The sequence below is a fragment of the Lissotriton helveticus genome, chromosome 11 (genome assembly GCF_964261635.1).
Source record: "Lissotriton helveticus chromosome 11, aLisHel1.1, whole genome shotgun sequence".
Classification (NCBI taxonomy): Eukaryota; Metazoa; Chordata; class Amphibia; order Caudata; family Salamandridae; genus Lissotriton; species Lissotriton helveticus.
This window is the reverse complement of record NC_136072.1, coordinates 321,704,945-321,724,202: the sequence shown is the minus strand read 5'-3', so window position 1 is coordinate 321,724,202 and position 19,258 is coordinate 321,704,945. Positions and strand designations below refer to the sequence as shown.

The window sequence follows — 19,258 nt, the reverse complement described above, 5'->3', positions numbered from 1 at the left end:
AGCATGCTGATGCAAAGAAGGGAAAGGATAGACAATGATGACATCATGATCTCAGCAAAGTTTAGCAGAAAGCCCAGTGTTTCTTTATCATCATATGCCCTAATTGTCCTTTAAAATTCATCTTGAAATCAAATTTGAATCTTCAAACAAATACATTAAAAAGAAACAGTAACTGTGGGTCCACGCTTCACAAAATGAAACAGAGGGCTAGCAAGTGCCATATAAATACAAACCTGTTTCCCTCTTCTATTCCTGATTATCCTTCTCAATCCAAATAACACCACTCAAATGACTTTCATATTTCACTATACTAATTCACCACTAATCCTTTATGGGTACTGGAGTAGTGTGCTAATAGCCGAAAAAGAGCTTTGACGCCTTATCAGGGCTAGTAAGAGCTATATAAATGCAATTACAATACAATATGTTTACATTCAAAACAGATTACATATTTCATATTTAAATTATGAATATATACAATTTGTGTTTCATTATTTTTAACATTAATTTATATTTTTAACTATGTTAAATAACTGAATTTAACATTATTCCCTAACTCCATTATATTCTGTGGGAGAGTGTTGAAGTACCAGTGGTTGGTCTTGTGTAGTATTGGACTTACTTGAAAGTGTAAGTAATCACAGAAGTACACTTTGTGAATACCGAAAAGTAGTAAACTTACCAAAAGTGCAAATTTACTCATAAATGATGTTTGTGATACAGGCTCTGAACATCTGCTTCACATGGTCAAATAACCGGATCACACCGGACATTTGAAACAAACAAGTTGGCCACATCAAAGTATACAAATTGGATTAATGAGAATGACTGACAACTTAATAGCGATAAAAGGCCATAAATACCTGATAATTGTGAGACTTCAAACAAAGACTAGAGCATACTGCTGCATGTGGTCTGAACTATTGCCCTTCTGCCATGTACTGGTCGTGAATGCTAGTGAGTGGTCTCTGGCATTGCTCCAAAGAACGTAAGAGATTTTATCTGCATTGTCTGCAATCTCATCTTAATGATTGTGTATTCCTGGATATCACCTATGCTTTTAGAATTGTGCTGCTGTGCAATGAGTTACTGACTGTTTGCAACTAAATGCCATTATGACTGCATTTGATGTGGGTGTTTCTGATGGTCATTCCCACTTGCCTGCATTCAAAAGAACATTTTGTGTTAGGCGTTGATACCTGAGCACAACTGCCCAAACCGTGTCATCTGCATAGGAGTAATATTTTAGTCTTCCTGGCTGGATGAGCACTGACGATGGTTGGATAGTAATATTAAATATGGTGTGTGAAGGGAGCAAACTCTTAAAGCAGCTATCAGTCAAACATGGAGGGGGGGGGGAGAAAGGAAGGCCTGGTCATCCAAATAGGAAGCAAAAGCCAAGAAATTCAGAGCCAGAAAGGCCGGACACTTGTTAGAACCTGCATAGCAGCAACATCATGATCTATGGTGTCAAAGGTTACAGAGAAGGTGAAGGTGGAAATTACGACAGGGGTTCTCCTGATTTAGCACTTCCTTAACCTATCAAAGTGTCTTTTCACACTCAATTCAAAATCTGGACTGTATCTAAAAACAGCTAGAAATAGCACTTTCTAAAATCACACTATGCCAGAGAAATATGGAGTTGGATGACAGTCATGACATACTCTACTGGATGTATTTGGATGTGCTAAGGTGAGTGTGAGGCCTGATAGAATGTAGGTATTATTTATGAGAGCCTTGCGTGACTTTTGCTCACGTAATCTGTTATATGAAACCACGCAAAGCCACCTTGCTGCGCTGTCCTATGCCAAAATCTCATACATGAGGGCATGCTGTTTCTTAGGGGCTATGCAACAAATATACCTCCCCTACAGTTAGTAAGGACTCAGCATGCTTGCGGACTACATGTTTGAAGGCAACATTCAATGAATAACATGGTTTAAAATATAATAGATGCAACTCCCTCTCTCTAAGTGCACTGGAAGAGGAGTACTGTCAAGGGTAAGGCAGGAACTGTCCGGTCTGCATCAACCTTTGTGACTTGTAAACCTTCTTTTCAGAGTGGGCCATGTTAAAACGCAGATGAGAAGTCACAGGGCAAGCAGCCTTGCCTGCAAAGACAACACACACTACAAGCTATTTCACACTGCTGTTTTGGTGGAAACCAATAAAGACAAGCACTGCTTCATCCATGTGACGCTCAATATTTGTGCCTCACTGACAGGTTTGGGGGGGAATGTATGTAGCATGTCAGATTCTCATCTGGGCTGTTCTCCTCCTGGACAATTTGGATCTGTTAAAAACAGAGAAGGAAAAGGAGAAAGAGAAAACATATCATAAGTTAAACATCGGTAAGCAAAAAAAATAAAAATAAAAATAAGCTTTCTGCAGTTTTATACATCCGATATCAGACACTCATTTAGTGTCGCAATGATGTGATGGCTGAATAAAAGTATGACAACATGAATAGATACTGAAGGGTGGAGTTGGGAAGGTCAGATTAGAGTAAGTACGATACCAGTGTGGAAGGAAGGAACACAAGTTGCGCCATTTAATCTTAAGCACTTGTGTTTTCAGGGGAGGGTGGGCCAACAAGTAGTGGCAAACACACATTCTTAGCTTGTGAATAATAGGGCTGAAAAAGTTTAAGAATTTACAATTTGACAATGAAATACCTTCACCACTTCAAGAAAAGCATGAGTGGTCCATGTTCCAGGAGGGTGTAAATGCAGGCATATTTACAAGTCCCTTTGCGCAGCCCTTGCACCATGCAACATGGTGCACGAGAGATACAAATATAAAAAGAGATTTCGGAAGCTATGCAAAGCCAACTTGTGTGGCCCTAAGTGGCTTCATAAATCTCAAGTAATTAAATGCAGCGAAAATCGCTGCGTTGTGTTACTCTGCGACAGGGAGGTGTTTCCATAGGTGTTCCCACACAACATCCATGGATTTTTAGGCATTCCCAGATTGACCAGAAGTGGAAGACCTGGGAATGCACCAAAAACCTACGCCTCCCAGGTGAGGCTTAACAAGAAGAAATATGTTTATTTCTTCTAGTTTTTTCTTCTTTCTATGTGGGCTGCAGAAAGCAGAACAAGCTCAGGGGTTTGTTTTTGTGCAGGAAGGTGCAACTTCTTGCACAAAACAATCCTCCTTACAACACAGGCACCCTTGCACCATGGTATTAAGGATGTGCAGGACAGAGCTGGACTGGGAACCAAAACCGGCCCCGGTAAAGTGCGCGGCCGGCCCACCTCCCCACTCGGGGGGGTTGGAGGTGCCGCCGAGCTCTTTGCCGGGCCGGTTTTCGGCCGATTCTGGTACAGGGCTGATTTAGGCCCTGTAACAAAAAAGGCCCCCAGGGGTCCGAAACCGGCCCCCACCCATGCGGCGCACCGGGGGATTGCCCGGTGCCCGCTATTGCCAGTCCGGGCCTGGTGCAGGCCCTCCAACTACTCCTCTCACTATATGACATTGGTAGAGCACCACCCTTTATGCTAGATTTACTGTCTGATTTAGACATTGCATCCAACCTAAATTTAGACAGCGGTCTAAAATCTAACTCCACTTTTTCACCTAATTTACCATTGAACAACATGATAGACGTCTTCCACAAGGAGGTAACACACAAACTTTGTATATTGAAATACAAGTTATGTAGAGGATATGAACTCAAGAGTGATGACCTAACGAGAGATGAACATAGATCACTTGACACATTATCCAATGTACCCAACATTGCTATCAAGGAAGCTGACAAAGGGGGGGGGGGGGCACTGTGATGATGCAAGATACAGACTACACAAAGGAAATTGACAGACAGCTATATGATGGGTTGGCATACACCAAACTTCCCAACTAATCCACTAAAGGATATAACCAAGAATATTGAACTGAGACTATACTTCTGGAGTGATTTATGTCTTATCATGACACTGAATACAAATACATGTTTAACCCACCAGCACGGGCTCCATGTATATACATAGTTCCTAAGATTCACAAACCAGATGACTTTCCCCCTGAAGAATAAGTTACTTAACTTCGGTAACGCCATATCTGTTAGAGACATGATCTAGCTGTAGCTTCCTTACCTTTAAATTTCCCAGGGATCAGGCTGGATGAGGAAGACTTTCTCAAGCAATACCCTTGCGTGCTGGTCGACTCTGCGTGAGGTCATCGGTGTCACAGGCACCAGGAGTGACATTCATTACCTTTCAAAACTTTCCATGCTAGGAGCACGGAGCCATGAAGTGCACTGACAGTGGTGTGTTTAGAACAACTAGGGCCCTGAAAGGTATCAGTGACTCGCTTCGCTTCCCAGCAGAGTGGTCGCTCCCCTGCCTCCCTGGCGAACAGTGGTATCGTTGTCCGCTTTAACCCTGATTGACTGCCTGCAGTTTGCCCTGCTTGCCGCTTTGTAGAAATTTCATTTTTAAACGCGCATTTGTCTTTGTTTAAGCATTTTGTATTGTATCAGCGCATTTCGCCCCAAGCGCTCCGCTCCGCTGACCCCTCCGTTGCCATTTTGGGTGTTGTTGTCCTCCTTCGTGACCTGCCCCGCCTCCCAGCTGAGACGCCCTCGCCCCTCCCCTCCACCACCCATATATGACAGTTCTTCCCGCGCGCAGCGTTTACGTGCAGCGTTCGCGCCCAATCCGCGCCGAAGGTGCGCCAAAGGTAAGCCCGTCTACGCCCGTCCGCGCCTGGACCGCGCCCAGCGCCAGACCCCCTGCCCCTCGCACTGCCCTGCCCTCCCGCATTACCTACGATGCCGCCACCCTCCTAGCCCTCAACCCCGGTCGCGCCCCCAACTGCGTCCAAGCCGCTCCTGGACACACCCATGGACCTTTCTCCTGCTACACCTGCAAATTCAGCGGCACCGTCAACATCTCCGCCACGACCACACCACAGATTCCCGACCCCAACCACCTACAATGCATCCTTCTCAACACCCGCTCGGTCCACAGGCACGCCATTGACCTATGGAACCTACTAGACACCATCTCTCCAGACGTCGCCTTCCTAACGGAAACATGGATGAACGCTTCCTCCGCCCCAGACATCACCATTGCCATCCCTGAAGAATATAAGATCACACGCAAGGACCGTACCAGCCACACAGGAGGAGGCATAGCTATCGTCCATAAGAAATCTATCCGCATCTCAACCAGCTCTGACGCCAACCTCGCCAACTCCGAACACCTTCACTTCCAGATCCACATCGACCCCAAAACCACACTCAGAGGCACCCTCCTCTACAGACCACCAGGACCCCGCGCAAAATTCAGTGAGGACATCACGGACTTCATCACTCCACACGCGCTCCCCTCCAAAGACTACATCCTTCTGGGAGACCTCAACTTTCACCTTGAAAAGACCAACGACTGCAACACCACCACCCTGCTGGACAACCTCGCCAACCTCGGACTTAAACAACTAGTCACTTCCCCCACCCACATCGCAGGTCACACACTCGACCCCATCTTCACCTCCAGCAACCATGTCTCCTTCAGCCACACCACGGACCTCCTCTGGACTGACCACAGCTGCGTTCACTTCACCTACAACAAGCCAAAACCCACCAACCACCTCCAACCAACTCTGCAAAGAAATTGGAACAAGATCACCACCGACCAGATCTCCGCATCGCTCCTCCTAAACACACCAGCCCACTCTTCCAACCCAAACCAAGCCGCCGCCAACCTCACCCTATGGCTATCCAACACCGCCGACACCCTAGCACCACTGAAAAAACGTCAGAGCAAACCTGGCAGCAAGAAGGCCTCATGGTTCAACGATGATCTTAAGAAGTCCAAGAAACTCTGCCGCTCCCTTGAAAAGGCCTGGAAAAAAGACCCATCCACTAGCACCAAGGACGCCTTCAAAAACGCCACCCGCACTCACCACCAACTAATCCGAAAGGCCAAGAAAACAGCATTCAAGGACCGACTCGACAACAACGCCCACAACAGCAAGGAACTTTTCAACATCGTCAAAGAATTTTCCAACCCCCCGGCCAACTCCAACGACATCACCCCCTCTCAAGCCCTCTGCGACTCCCTAGCCTCATTCTTCCACAACAAGATTGCAGACATCCACAACAGCTTCAACAACGAACCCGGAAACCAACCAACCCAACCATTTGCTGAACATTCTCCCCCCGTGAACACCCTCAACGACTGGAACCCAATCTCCACTGAGGACACCATCCGCCTGATGAATTCCATCCACTCAGGTTCCCCCACAGACCCTTGTCCTCATCACATCTTCAACAAAGCAGACTCCGTCATAGCACCGCACCTCCGAGACGTCATCAACTGCTCCTTCAACTCCGCCACCTTCCCGGAAAATTGGAAACACGCTGAACTCACCGCCCTTCTGAAAAAACCCACAGCGGACCCCACCGAACTCAAAAACTACCGCCCCATTTCGCTCCTCCCATTCCCGGCCAAAGTCATCGAGAAAGCTGTCAACAACCAGCTCGCCGCTTTCCTCGAAGCCAACAAATCCCTCGACTCCTCACAATCTGGCTTCCGAGCAAAACACAGCACTGAGACCGCCCTCATCGCAGCAACAGACGACATTCGAACTCTATTGGACAATGGAGACACAGTCGCCCTCATCCTCCTCGACCTCTCGGCAGCATTCGACACAGTCTGCCACAGCACCCTGTTACAACGCCTCAATAACATCGGAATACAAGGAAAAGCACTTGAATGGATCACCTCATTCCTCTCCGGAAGAACCCAGAGAGTCCGCCTCCCACCATTCAAGTCCGAGGCCACTGAAGTCATCTGTGGCGTACCTCAAGGATCCTCACTCAGCCCCACCCTCTTCAACGTTTACATGAGCCCCCTCGCGACCATCGCCCGCCAACACAACCTCAACATCATCTCTTACGCGGATGACACTCAACTTATCCTTTCTCTCACCAATGACCCCAGCACCGCCAAAACTAACCTACACGAAGGAATGAAAGAAGTTGCCGATTGGATGAAATAAAACAGAAGTCCTCATCTTAGGTACATCCCCCTCTGCATGGGACGACTCCTGGTGGCCGGAAGCCCTTGGAAAAGCACCCATCCCGACAGACCACGCACGGAACCTTGGCATCATCCTGGATTCTTCACTCTCAATGAACAGACAAATCAGCGCCGTATCCTCATCCTGCTTCAACATTCTTCGCATGCTCAGAAAAACATTTCGCTGGATCCCCACCGAAACAAGGAAAACAGTCACCCATGCATTAGTCACGAGCCGATTGGACTACGGAAACACCCTCTACGCAGGTACTACCGCTAAACTACAGAAGAAACTCCAACGAATCCAAAACGCCTCAGCCAGGATCATATTAGACATCCCGTGCAACGAACACATCTCCGGTCACCTGAAAGACCTCCACTGGCTACCCGTCAATAAGAGAATCACTTTCCGACTGCTAACTCACGCACACAAATCACTCTGCGACATCGGACCAGAATGCCTCAACTCACGACTGTCCTTCTACACCCCCTCCCGCCAACTACGTTCTTCCAACCAAGCCCTCGCCACTGTACCTCGCATCAACAGGACCACCATGGGAGGCAGATCCTTCTCATACCTGGCTGCTAAAACATGGAACTCACTCCCCGCCTACCTTCGCCTCACCTAGAACCACCTAGCATTCAGAAAACAACTTAAAACATGGATATTTGACAAATAATCCTCCTCCCCTTTCTAAGCGCCTTGAGACCCTATGGGTAGGTAGTGCGCTATATAAATTCTCTGACTTGACTTGACTTGACTAGTCCTGACCCTAAAAATCTGTCCACAGTGCAGGGAGGATGGGTGCATCAGTGAGGAATCTGCAGCTAGATCATGTCTCTATCAGATAAGGCATTACCGAAGTTACGTAACTTGTCCATCTGATAGAGAAATCTAGCCGCAGATTCCCTACCTTTGCATAGATACCCAAGCAATACCATCCCCAGTGGAGGGACAAGGTTAGACCAGGAAGTCCTGCAGGACAGAGGGGCCAGAAAGGCAAGGGTGCTCACGTTGCTGCCTGGCCAATGTTGAGGACTGGAAATCCACATTGAAGTGCTGTGATAGTAGCCTTAGCTCCCATGGAATGAGCCCTAAAGCCTTTAAAGGCTGCTTTTTCGGCCAGAGCATAGCAAAGTTTGATGTAGAAGATGACCCATCGCAAGATAGTCCTCTGCTGCACTGCACGACCTATCTTTGATCCAACGCATCCCACACAGAGTTGGTCATCCATCAGGAACTCTTTAGTGGGGTTAAGGTGGAACGACAGGGCTCTTTTTGGGTTCAGGCGGTGGAGTTGCTTTTTCCTTTTTAGAGGGGTGCAATGGAGAATAGAAAGTGGGCAAGGAGGACAGGAGGAATTCAGTCTTGTCTTGGTTTAGTTTTAGGTGGTTGCGTGATAACCAGTGTTGGACTTCTTTTAGAGTTTCGTTCAGTCTCTGAGGGCCAGATGTAGGTAAATACCATTTACCTATTCTAAAATTCCGAATTTTTCCGATTCAGTATTTTAGAATGGGTAAATGGTATGTAGGTATTAATTCGGTAATGTTTACCGAATTTGTAAAATTCGGTAAATACCTATTCGGTATTTACCAAATCGGTATTCCCCATTCATTCCTATGGGCCTCCATAGGAATGAATGGGGAATATCGATTCGGTAAATACCGAATCGGTAAGGGGGAAGACCTACAAGGGTGGCAGGGTGTCACATTGACACCCTGTTGCACCCCTGAATAGTGCATGGGTGCACATGTGGCACACATACATGCCCTAAGGGCATGTATGTCTGCCACATGACACTGTTAAAAAAGCACAAAATTGCTTTTTTAACGGTTTTCGTTATTTACCACCAACTTGTAGTTGGTGGCAAATAACGAATCCTTACAGGTGAAAAGCACTCACTTGAGTGCTTCCTACATTTCAGATTCGGTAATTTACCGAATCGGTATTTAAGAATTCGGTAATTTACCGAATTCTTAAATATCGATTCGGTAAATTACCGAATCTGAAATGTAGCCACCTACATCCCAAATGCCTAATACCGGTCGGTAACCCGTTACCGACCGGTATTAGGGTTCCTACATCTGGCCCTAAATTTCTCTTTCATGGATGAGGTTCCCAGATAGATTTGGGTATCGTCTGCATATAGGTAGAAGGGAATGTTGTTTTTTTGAGTATGGTGGTGAGGGGTTCCATATAGATGTTGAAGAGTTGCGGCTAGAGTACGGATCCTTGGGGGAGCAGGTCTGACGTGAAGTTTTTGATTTTTATTCTTTGGGTGCGGTTCTGTAGAAAAGAGGTGAACCACTGTAAGACCACCTCTTCCACTCCAACACTTTCTTGCAGTGCCTTAATGAGTAGTTTGTGGTCGACCGTGTCGAAGGCTGCCGATAGGTCCAGGAGTATAAGTAGGCAACATTGGCCCGTATCAAGAGATTTGTGCATATCATCAATTACATTTAGGATCGCTGTCTCTGTGCTGCAGCCTTTTCTGCAACTCGATTGGTAGGGGTCTAGAAGGTTGGTGTTGTCCAGGTGTTGAGAAGTTGTAGGAGAACACATTTTTCGCTAGGAGAGGAAGGTTGGAGACAGGTCTGTAGTTGTTCAAATCGTATGTGTCAGAGCCCGTTTTTTTTTCAGTAGAGGTGTGACTTGGCCGGTTTTGAGACAACCAGGCTCCAGTAGTAAGGGAGCTGTTTATGATCCTGGTCCAGTTTGGGGCTAGAGAGAGAGATTGTGTTTTTTGGCCAGTTGGGCAGGAATGGGATCCAGGACATGTGTTGAGGGTTTGGCGCTGGAGATCATTTTGATGACCTCTGCTTCGGAGATGGGGTTGAAAGAATTCCATAGGTTAGGGGGGAGCTTGGGTGTGATATCTTCTGTCCCCGGGGGTGATTTACTGCCAGGGGGGACTGTGGTGTGCGTTCAAGGAGAGTTCTATCTTGGTCACTTTGTCATTGAAGAAATTGGCAAAGTTATCAAAGAGGTCTGTGGAGGCTGTAGCAGGGGTTGAGGGGTGCTTGGAAGTTTGTTGCCTGATGAGATTAAAGAGTTCTATGGGCCTGTTTTTAGCATTGCCAAGGGCATTAGAAAAGCAGTACGTTTTTTTCTTTATGTGTTTTTTATATTTCCCGCATACTGATTTGAATCTGGCTCGAAGCATAGTGGAGAAGTTGTTCCGCCAGAGTCTTTCTGCCGCTCTTAGTTTTCTTCTTTCAGAGTTTATGTCTGTATTGAACCATGATCTAGATGGTATGTTCTTGCCTCTTTTTAGTTTCAGGGGGGTTACTTGGTCAATACTGGAAGTCATAGTGGTGTTGGAGTGAGAGGTGAGTTCAGTTGTTGAGAGCTCACCAGTGTGGATAGGGTGGAGGGAGCTTACCCCTTCCTCCAGGTCTGCAAGGGGAATCTGACTTAAATTTCACGCCCAGCGGGGGGTCTTGCGAACCAAACTGGCATTGGATTGTTTGGTTGATGTGGAATAGAATGATATGGTGATCAGACCAGCAACAGGCAAGGTGAGGTCAATAGAGACTATATCTACTTGTGCGATAATGGGATCCAGGATTGAGCCTCTGTTGTGGGTTATCTCTGTGCAGTGTTGGGTGAGGTCGTTGTTGATAAGGAGATCGTTTAAGGTTTTGATTAGCGAGTTATTTTTCTCATTCCAGTGTAGATTGAGGTCGCCTAGAATTATGTTGTTGGAGTCATGGAGTGAGCACTGAGTTATCATTTCGGAGAGGTGTTCTCCAAATGAGGTGGTGTTTCCTGGCGGATGGTAGAGGAGATGACAGAGTAGTGTTTAGTTGTCATTCGTCTTAATGGTGGCAGTGAGACATTCAAAATAATTATATTTTAGGGTGTCAGTTTCTGTCACGGAGATGTTGTCTTTGTGTATGATTGGTTTGTTCTGTCTTTATGGATGATTGTGAAGCCCAGGGGCACAAGCATATCCATGATTGGGGAAGAGAACTCATTTAGCCAGGTTTCGGTGATGAATGTGATGTCTATGTCGTGGGTAAGGATGATCTCTGCCAGTTCTGTGGCATGTTTGGTTGCCGATCTGCAGTTAATGAGCATGCAGTTGGTATTGGATCCCTTGTTTTCGAGTTTCTTCTTTAAGGGGGCCCTGGGGATGTTAGTGAGTAAGGCAGGGGGTCTTGAGGATCTGGGGGAGGAGTGGTTTCTTCCAAGTCCAGTGATAACCTGGATCTTGGAACTAGAGGTGACCGTTGTGGATGTGTCACCCGAGATGGCAAGATCCCTCGCTTTGTTTGTGGACATTGCGGGTTTTGTTCCTTTGGGTCTTTCTGTCTGGTACCGAAAAGGGGTGTGGACCAGTTTAGCTGTTGGATATTGTGGGGCCTTCTGTGATAAGTGTTGTCAGGTGTGGGTGTCAGATGTGGGTGTCGGTTGGGGTTTCGGGGTGAGTCAGTAGGATTTCTTTAAGGCCCAGTATTACAGTTTCTAGCTGGCTTTCCAGCAGGGCAAGTCGTTGGGTCGACTCTACGGAGGCGGGATGGGGGCGTCCCTGGAGGACATTATAGCTTTTGTTCTTTTGGGTCTCTGTGTCAGGTTCCAGATGGGGGGTGGACGAGCTAAGTCATTGAGTCTTTGGAAGCCTTGCATGCTTGGTCTCCGTAAATGTGGGTGTCGTGTAGGGGTGATGGGTGGGATCTTGGTGTTGGTTTTTGGTGTTGGAGTTGCCCCTGTTATCCCTATGAGTAGTCTTGGATATGGGGTGTGGGAGAACACGATGTGGTTCAAGTGGCCATCTCTTGTGTGTCGGTGGAGGGAGAGAATTGGGAGTCATTGTCTGCGGGCCGGGTTCGCTGTTTGTTTGTTTGTTGGGAGTGGTGGTTTGAGGATTGAGGGGGTGGTTGATATTTGGTAAGGAGTTGGAGGGCTTCATCTGAGACAAGGCTCCGATTGATTTGGAGGGAGGCAATAAATTGAGCGCAGTCATGGAGGAGTATGTGGAGGGGAGGATGGTGATTGGAGGGGGGGAAGTTGACTTTCGTAGCAAAGGTCTTGTGGTTGCTTTGTGCGATCTCCTGGGGCGGTCTATCGGGGGATAGGGAGTTCGACGGGCGGGAGCTGTGTGATTGTGATGGGGCGTTACAGAGCGAGGGGAAGAGAGAGTCGAATGCTTCTAGGTTGTCATTTTTGGTTTGGATCATGACTGTGCCGTTAGTGTAGATGGTCACAGAGGTGTTACCACTAAATAGTATAGGGCAGTTTGGGAGTGTGATCGTTAGTTTGCAACTGTGGGGGATGTTAGATGTTTTCGTTATGAGTAGATGTGTTTTGAGGATGGTGTTCCAGTAGATAGGTCTTGCGGTATGGAAAAAAGAGATCCATTTTTAACTGGCCTTTGGAAGAGCAGTGGTATATGTCCGTGAATAGAGTTTCTGGGAGTTGTCTAATTAGTCTGTGTTTGTGGATTCTTTTTGCTTTTGGTGTGAGTTTAGGAGGAAAAATGACAGAGAAGGAGTTCAGTGTTTTGGAAAGAGGGGACCCCTATATACTACTATTTTGCTTGCTATACATAGGGAAGAGATACGTTTAGAAAAGGTCTATAGCTAAGTGACAGAATTAACAAGCATTTTTGTGATTACATAAAGCCAATAGTAACCATCATAGATATATGTTTTCTTATAATTTATAGAGCAATAGACGGTCAGCTGAAGAAGGCTCAAGAGCCGAAACGCGCGTAGTGTTACCTACCGCTTTGCCTTCAACAATTTGTATAGTTTCATGTCTATTGATTATGCACTTTTTCTAGTATGATTTTAATTGAATGTTGGAAAAAAAAGTTAATACTATTGTCATATTTAAAAACAATCACAAGAAAAGAAAACAAAAGAGAAAAGAAAAAAATATAAATATGTGTATCTTTCTAAAATAATGAATACGTATATTACATACCAATAAAATCAAATCTGAAGTAATTACTGTTTGATGTTTTTCAATACAGTTGGACTTTATATTTCTATGATGGTTACTATTGGCTTTATGTAATCAGAGAAGGAGTTCAGGCCATGTGGTTTCAGTCCATTAGGAGTGGGGGGGGTGAGTTGTGAGGTGACATTTTGTCTTGGTTGGGAGGTTGGGTGGTTGTCCGGAGCTGTGATCAGTCAATAGGTCTGAGAGGGTACGACTCGAGGGAGTTGGGGGTAGGTAGCCCTCTCCATGTCTAGGTAAGGTTTGGGGATGGGTTTATTGCTCTTTCTGAACATATGTGCTCAGCCTTGCGTGGGGACATGACCCCAGTTGTGGTGATGCGATGGGGTGTGATGCGCCTTCCGTTTCTGAGGTCGGCGCTTCTGTGCTAGATAGTTGTTGGGGTCGGGGGAGAGGAAAGATCTAGTGGCGGTGGTGCAGAGAGAATAGGGGGTTCTTCTGTAGCTGGGAGTCAGATTAGGGGTTGGATTCCTCCATTTTAGGGTCCGTCAGGTAGTAGCATGTGGTAGCATGTCTCCCGTTGCTGGGGTTACGTGTCCGTTCTATGGAAGAAGGCGACAATGCCGTAACACGCTCAAGGGAAGAGAGCTTTTTTACAATACGAAAAATCTCTTTAGGAGAACCCCAAGAAGATTACACTTTATGCAAGTAATATTCCCAGTGTATTCTCCTAATCTGGTTGTGATTGTTTTATAGAGCTTCTAGATAAATTATTTTGTCGTCGGGCTAATTTCTCCTCCAAAGACATAAAAGTTGTTTGCAGTATTTTTTTTAAACTAGCAATTCCTCCGTAAATCATTCTGCTGTGGGATTGCAGCGAGTACTATTACAAGGTTTTAAGGATGCTAAGGTGTCCAACACTCCTGTAATGCAGGATGTTATCTGTTTGTGGGCTGTCTGTGGACAGGCATCAAGTATAGGAGTACTTATAGTCAGATTAGCAGTGAAAGCGGCTGGAGCTGGTTGCGACCACATCCAGGTAATTTTAGACGAAGGATGTTGTTTTAAAGGGTCTAGACCATTCCAGGTTCCATGCTCTGTAAATGAAGGATGAAATGGTCGGACTGGGCAACAGGAATCGGGGGCTGGGCTTTTATCCCAGTTCTATTAAAAAAAATATTTTCAAGGGTATGTCCCCTAATGTGCGTAGGTTAGTACACTGAGTCAATTCCAAGGCATGTAGTTCTGTTATAAGTACTGAAGTATCATGGTAAAGTTTGTCCTCAAAATGTAAATTAAGGTCGCCCAGGACCAAAATGGTTGTGTAGTGGATGGCATAAGGAGATAGCACATCCGCCAGCGCATTAACAAAAGCCCTAGCAGGGCCTGGGGGCCTATAACTAGGGAGTCCTGCACAACTGTGAACTATTGAGAGATGAAGAGAAAAAAAGCAGCTTTGCAGCCAGGAATCGTCATCTCTGTAAATTTAACTTGAAAACCCTTCTGAAAAATAACTGCTAACCCCCCACCACTCTGTATGGGCCTATCAATTCTCAGAATGGCGTAGCCTTGAGGTAGTGCGTCCAGTACACCAGGAGCCTGCTGCCCAAGAAGCAAAGTTTCCACCAAGAACAACACGTCTGGTTCTTGGTTAGTTAATATCTCTAGAATTTCACATTTATGCTTACTGAGGGACCTACAGTTCAGCAGCAAATAAAATGAAGAGCTGGTTTCAGGCCAGGCATCGGCTGCAATCCTATCCAGCTGGGCTGATGGGTTGGAAGAACAATTAAACTTACCACAGTCGCTTAACCCAGTACCGGGATCCATTGAATGGAGGCAGTCCTTGGCCAGTGCTTGTCTGAGTGACATGATCTCCGGGGTAGAATAACAACCTGGACCCCTAGTTGAAGCAGGCAGGGGACCTGGCCCCTGGCACCATCCAGGCTCAGACAGGGGCAGACGGGCTTGCCTTTGGCATGCCAGTAGTGCGTCTGCTGCACAGCTGCCATGATTTTGTAGCCCGCCTCTAAGGGTGTGGGTAGGCTCCGACTAAGGAGAACGAGTATGCGTAGGATCTTAATTGGGACCAAAAAAAAATGATTCAGTGTGGTAAGTAGTGTTTGAGTTTTCCCACTGAATGGTATAAAGTTCCCAAGGGGAATTTCTTATTCTCCAGCCAAAATACCATTACTGACTTCGGGAGGAAGATTGAGTGCTGCTGCTCAATCTCCACGCAATAAGGCAATGAGTTAACTGGTTTGGGTGGAATACCCTCCCCTGCTGCTGCGACAGAAGATTGTCCTGAAGGGACATCGTAATTGAAGCATCAATGCTCAATTTGAGAAGCTCGGGATACCAGACTCTGTGCCCAGTCCGGAGCCACAAAAAAGACTTGGGCTCAGTCACTCCTGATCTTTTTGAGCAGTCTAGTTATGAGTGGTATGGGCGTAAAGGCGTATAGCAAGCCTGAGCTCCACTCAAGACAAAATAAGTCTTTGAACGACTGCCACTTCGGAAACTCCAACGCACAAAGCTGCTGACATTTTGCGTTCTCAGCGGAAGGCGAACATATCTAACCAAGCCTCTTCCCACCGCTGAAAGAGACCTTACACCCCCTTTGGATGGAAACACCACTCGTGATCTGCTAGGCATCGACGCCTGAGTTCTTCCGCTCTGACGTTCAGGAAACCTGCCAGGTGTTGAACCACCAGGGATATGCCCTGCTGGTCCAGCCATGTCTAAAGATGCAGGGCCGCTTGACAGAGGGTCTCCATGCCCTGTTCGTTGCAGTACCACATGGCGGTGGTGTTGTCCGTGAACACCTGAACCAGCTTTCCCTTGATGGAAGGTGTGAGAAGGTGGCTTGGTAGATGCTGTCCACTACTTAAAGTGGGCACCCTGTACCAATCCACACGACCCTTATGATGTATGAGGTCAAAGATAACCTTTATGAAAGCTATCCTAGTGGTAGTTATGGAGAGCAGCCTTCAGGCATAATCTTGAAGGAATGTAAAGTAGCTTGTTTTACCATAAACCACCTCCTGAATGACTAAATGAAGGAGAACCACACAGTAGTTAAATCACAAAATCTATTTATTAATATAACACGCTCTACTATCCTCTACACGACGTTAGAGCACAAAGCACACAATACTGGACCAATAATACAGTTGTAAGTAGCACAATACACAGCGGGCTCCAGGGGGAGACCGAACCATATACTAAAATAGTGGTATAACAATCACCACTTGACTAGACAGAGTGCCTAGAGCACCTAGAATCACTGGGACACCAAGGAACCACCCAAGATGATGACACAGGAGACCCACAGAGGACGGGTGCAGTGAGGAAACACAAACGCGTGCTCCGTTCAACTCTATGGGAAATTCGCGGTTGCAAAGTTAAAGTTTAAGGACCCATCTAGGAGGACTTCGAGCAAACCCTTTGGAACTTAAGAGTTTAAAGAGCCAGCCCACCCGTTGATACCATAGTATCGGAGTTACCTAACCCAGGGAAGCCAGGTGCATAGGTCTGAAGTGGAGTTGGAAACTCATCTTTCTCTATGAAAGGAAGTGAGGAAGTGCTGCAGCCGTGAAGGTGAAAAGGGTCCGGTGGAATCCAAGCCTGGCTTCTGGATGGAAGGAACCTGAAAGCAAAGGGAACAGAGTCTGGGTCACTTCAGAGTGACCAGGGGTTCGGTAGATGAATGCCCACCAATGTGGGGTGCTTCAAGTGTGAAGAAAGGATGCTTTATTCTGCAGCCACGAGGTCCCGGAGGCTCGACGCCTCCTGGACCTCGTGGCTGACCAGGAGCCAGAGGTGAGCTGTCCCATGAAGGATGTCGAGTGCTGAGGGATCGGCGTCCGGCAGGAGTACCAACAAGACTTGGCAACGGCAACTCTTGCAGGAAGGGCAAACAGGTTACAGTGTGGACCAGCAAGGTCCAGGGGACTCCAAGCAATGAAGAGTCAGGTCACATCTGGAGCAACCCGGAAAGCCCAAGAACAATCAAGATGACCCTCAGGGGGACCCAAAGGCCGAAGGACCAGGAGTCACCAGGGGACCTCGAGTAAGTCTGCAAAGTACCAGCCCCCGGAGCAGATGGTGCGAGAGGGCCAGAGATCTTTGGTGGAAATACTGCTCAGTGTCAGAACCACACGGGGTCCAATGCACAAGCTCAGGAATTGCCAACAAGTATATGCACTTGCAAATGGACGCAGTCCACAGGGGTTCGGGTTACGCAGCCCCCACAAGGGATACTGGCCTCAAACTCGGTGAGAGGGCAGAACGACCTCAGGGACCTTCTGGAACCCACCTCATGTGTTGCTGAAATCTTCGGAGTCCGCAGGAGCTCTGGAACAGCTACCGTTCAGTTGCGCTTTAGGTGCCTGCGAAGCAGGGGAGTGACTCCTGCACGGAGCCTGTATGGAGTCACGGCACAAACTAAGCTTCGGACGGAAAGGGAGATAAAGTCAAGCCCAGTCGAGGTCCAGTGAAGTCCAGGTGTCCAGACGGTTAAAGGTCAGTGGTTTCTTCTTTGTAGAATCTTGTCCACGTAAAATCCAATGTCCAGCCAGGTAACCCATTTTATACCCACGGGAGAGGGTTGGACAGATTCTGGGGACCCTCCTAGGGGAGAGGCAGCACAGAGGGTTGGCTACACCCATGTCCTTTATCCAGTTTCGTGCCAGAGCAGGAGCCAATGGCTCCCAGAACTGTTTTGAGCTGGACTATGCACAGGGACACCAAATGTGGTCCAAATGCAGACTTTCAGGCACTCTCAGAGTGCACCCACCCAGCCCCAATACACTAAATCCTGTCTGGGAGGTGGTCACACCTCCCTGTGACAGGATGCCTATTGTGCTGCCTTCCTCTGCTCGAGCTTTGCTCAGCATCAGGAGGGCAGAAAAGTGTCTCTGGTCGGCAGCATCCATTTTGTGTCCATTTCTGTCCGGGTCGAGAAGGCTGGCACCCGTAAGACCAGTGACCCCACGAAGCTTGCATCAGAAGGGTGGAATCATACCTTGCACACCAGTTAATGGTGTGGAGGTATGATTCCAAGGTGTTTGACACCAAACCCGATATGTTTCTATGAACCCGTTTTCAAGATAGCATTTACCGCAAGGTTATAATGCACCTCTACCTATATGTCCGACTGAGTCACAAACAACCCGGGAGAATGGTCTCTGAAGCACCCTGCCTTCAGGATTGATAAGGCCTGCTATAGGGGTGACTTGTAAGTTTTAAGTGTAGTGACCATTAGATATAGTGAACCTATATCTAAAGTAAGTGGTGCCAGCACCATCTTACACAGGCTGCAGTAGCAGACCTATAGTTCCATTTTGCCTGCCCTCTCATGGGTGGCATAATACATGCTTCAGCCCATGGGAGGCCTCTGGAGTACCTATGACCTGGGTACATGTTGTACCATATACTAGGGACTGATAAGGGTACCTCAGTATCCAATATGGAGTGTACCAAAGTACATTTATGTCAATTTAAGGGAGAAAGCAGATAGGCTGGGGTCCTGATTAGCAGGATCCCAGCCCGATTAGTCAAAAACAGTGAAACATCAAGCAAACAAGTGGGGGTAACCATAAGAAGCAGATCCTACTTTCATACACAACCTCCCCCCTCCAACGGAAGGACATTAAACTAACCATGGCCAATTGAGTCTTCATGTTCTAAGTGGAAATATCTGGAGAGTCCATCTGCATTGGCATGGTTACTCCCAGGTTTATGTTTCACTGTATAGTCCATCTCCTGTAGGGAAATGGACAACCTCTAAAGTTTGGGGTTTTCCCCATCGTCTGTTTAAGCCATAAGAGGGGCTTATGGTCTGTCTGAACAATGAAGTGAGTGCCAAACAAGTATGGCTTCTTCAGAGCCCAAACCGCAGCAAAGAGTTCCCTCTCAATAGGTGACCAACGTTTCTCTCTGGGGGTCAGCCTTCTGCTTATAAAAGCTACTGGCTGATCCTGACCCTCTTCATTCAGTTGTGATAACACTGCCCCTACCCCCAACTCAGATGCATCAGTTTGAACAATGAAATGTTTGGAATAGTTAGGACTTTGCAGAATGGGAGCAGGGCACACAGCTTGCTTCAGGTCATCAAATGCCTTTTGACAGCTAGCTGTCCACTGAAATTTCTTAGGCATTCTTTTGGAAGTCAAACCATTCAAAGGGGTCACTATGGATCAAACTCATTTGACAAACATCCTGTAGAGCCCAGTCAATCTCCAGAAAGCTCTGATCTGAGTCTGGGTGGTTGGAGCAACCCATTCCATTATGGTCTGGCTTTTGCTCTGCAATGGTTGAACCT

General features: G+C 47.0%; 1 protein-coding gene across 1 annotated transcript in view; it reads right to left on the bottom strand.

Annotated features, from left to right (window-relative positions):
- Positions 1–2,177: 2,177 nt before the first annotated feature.
- KIF1A (kinesin family member 1A) overlaps positions 2,178–19,258 on the bottom strand; it is a 2,072,061-nt gene continuing 2,054,980 nt past the window's right edge. The window contains exon 47 of the mRNA XM_078667093.1: positions 2,178–2,293. Coding sequence (XP_078523219.1) covers positions 2,251–2,293 — 43 coding nt within the window. The 3' untranslated portion in view covers positions 2,178–2,250. The remainder of the gene's footprint in view (positions 2,294–19,258) is intronic.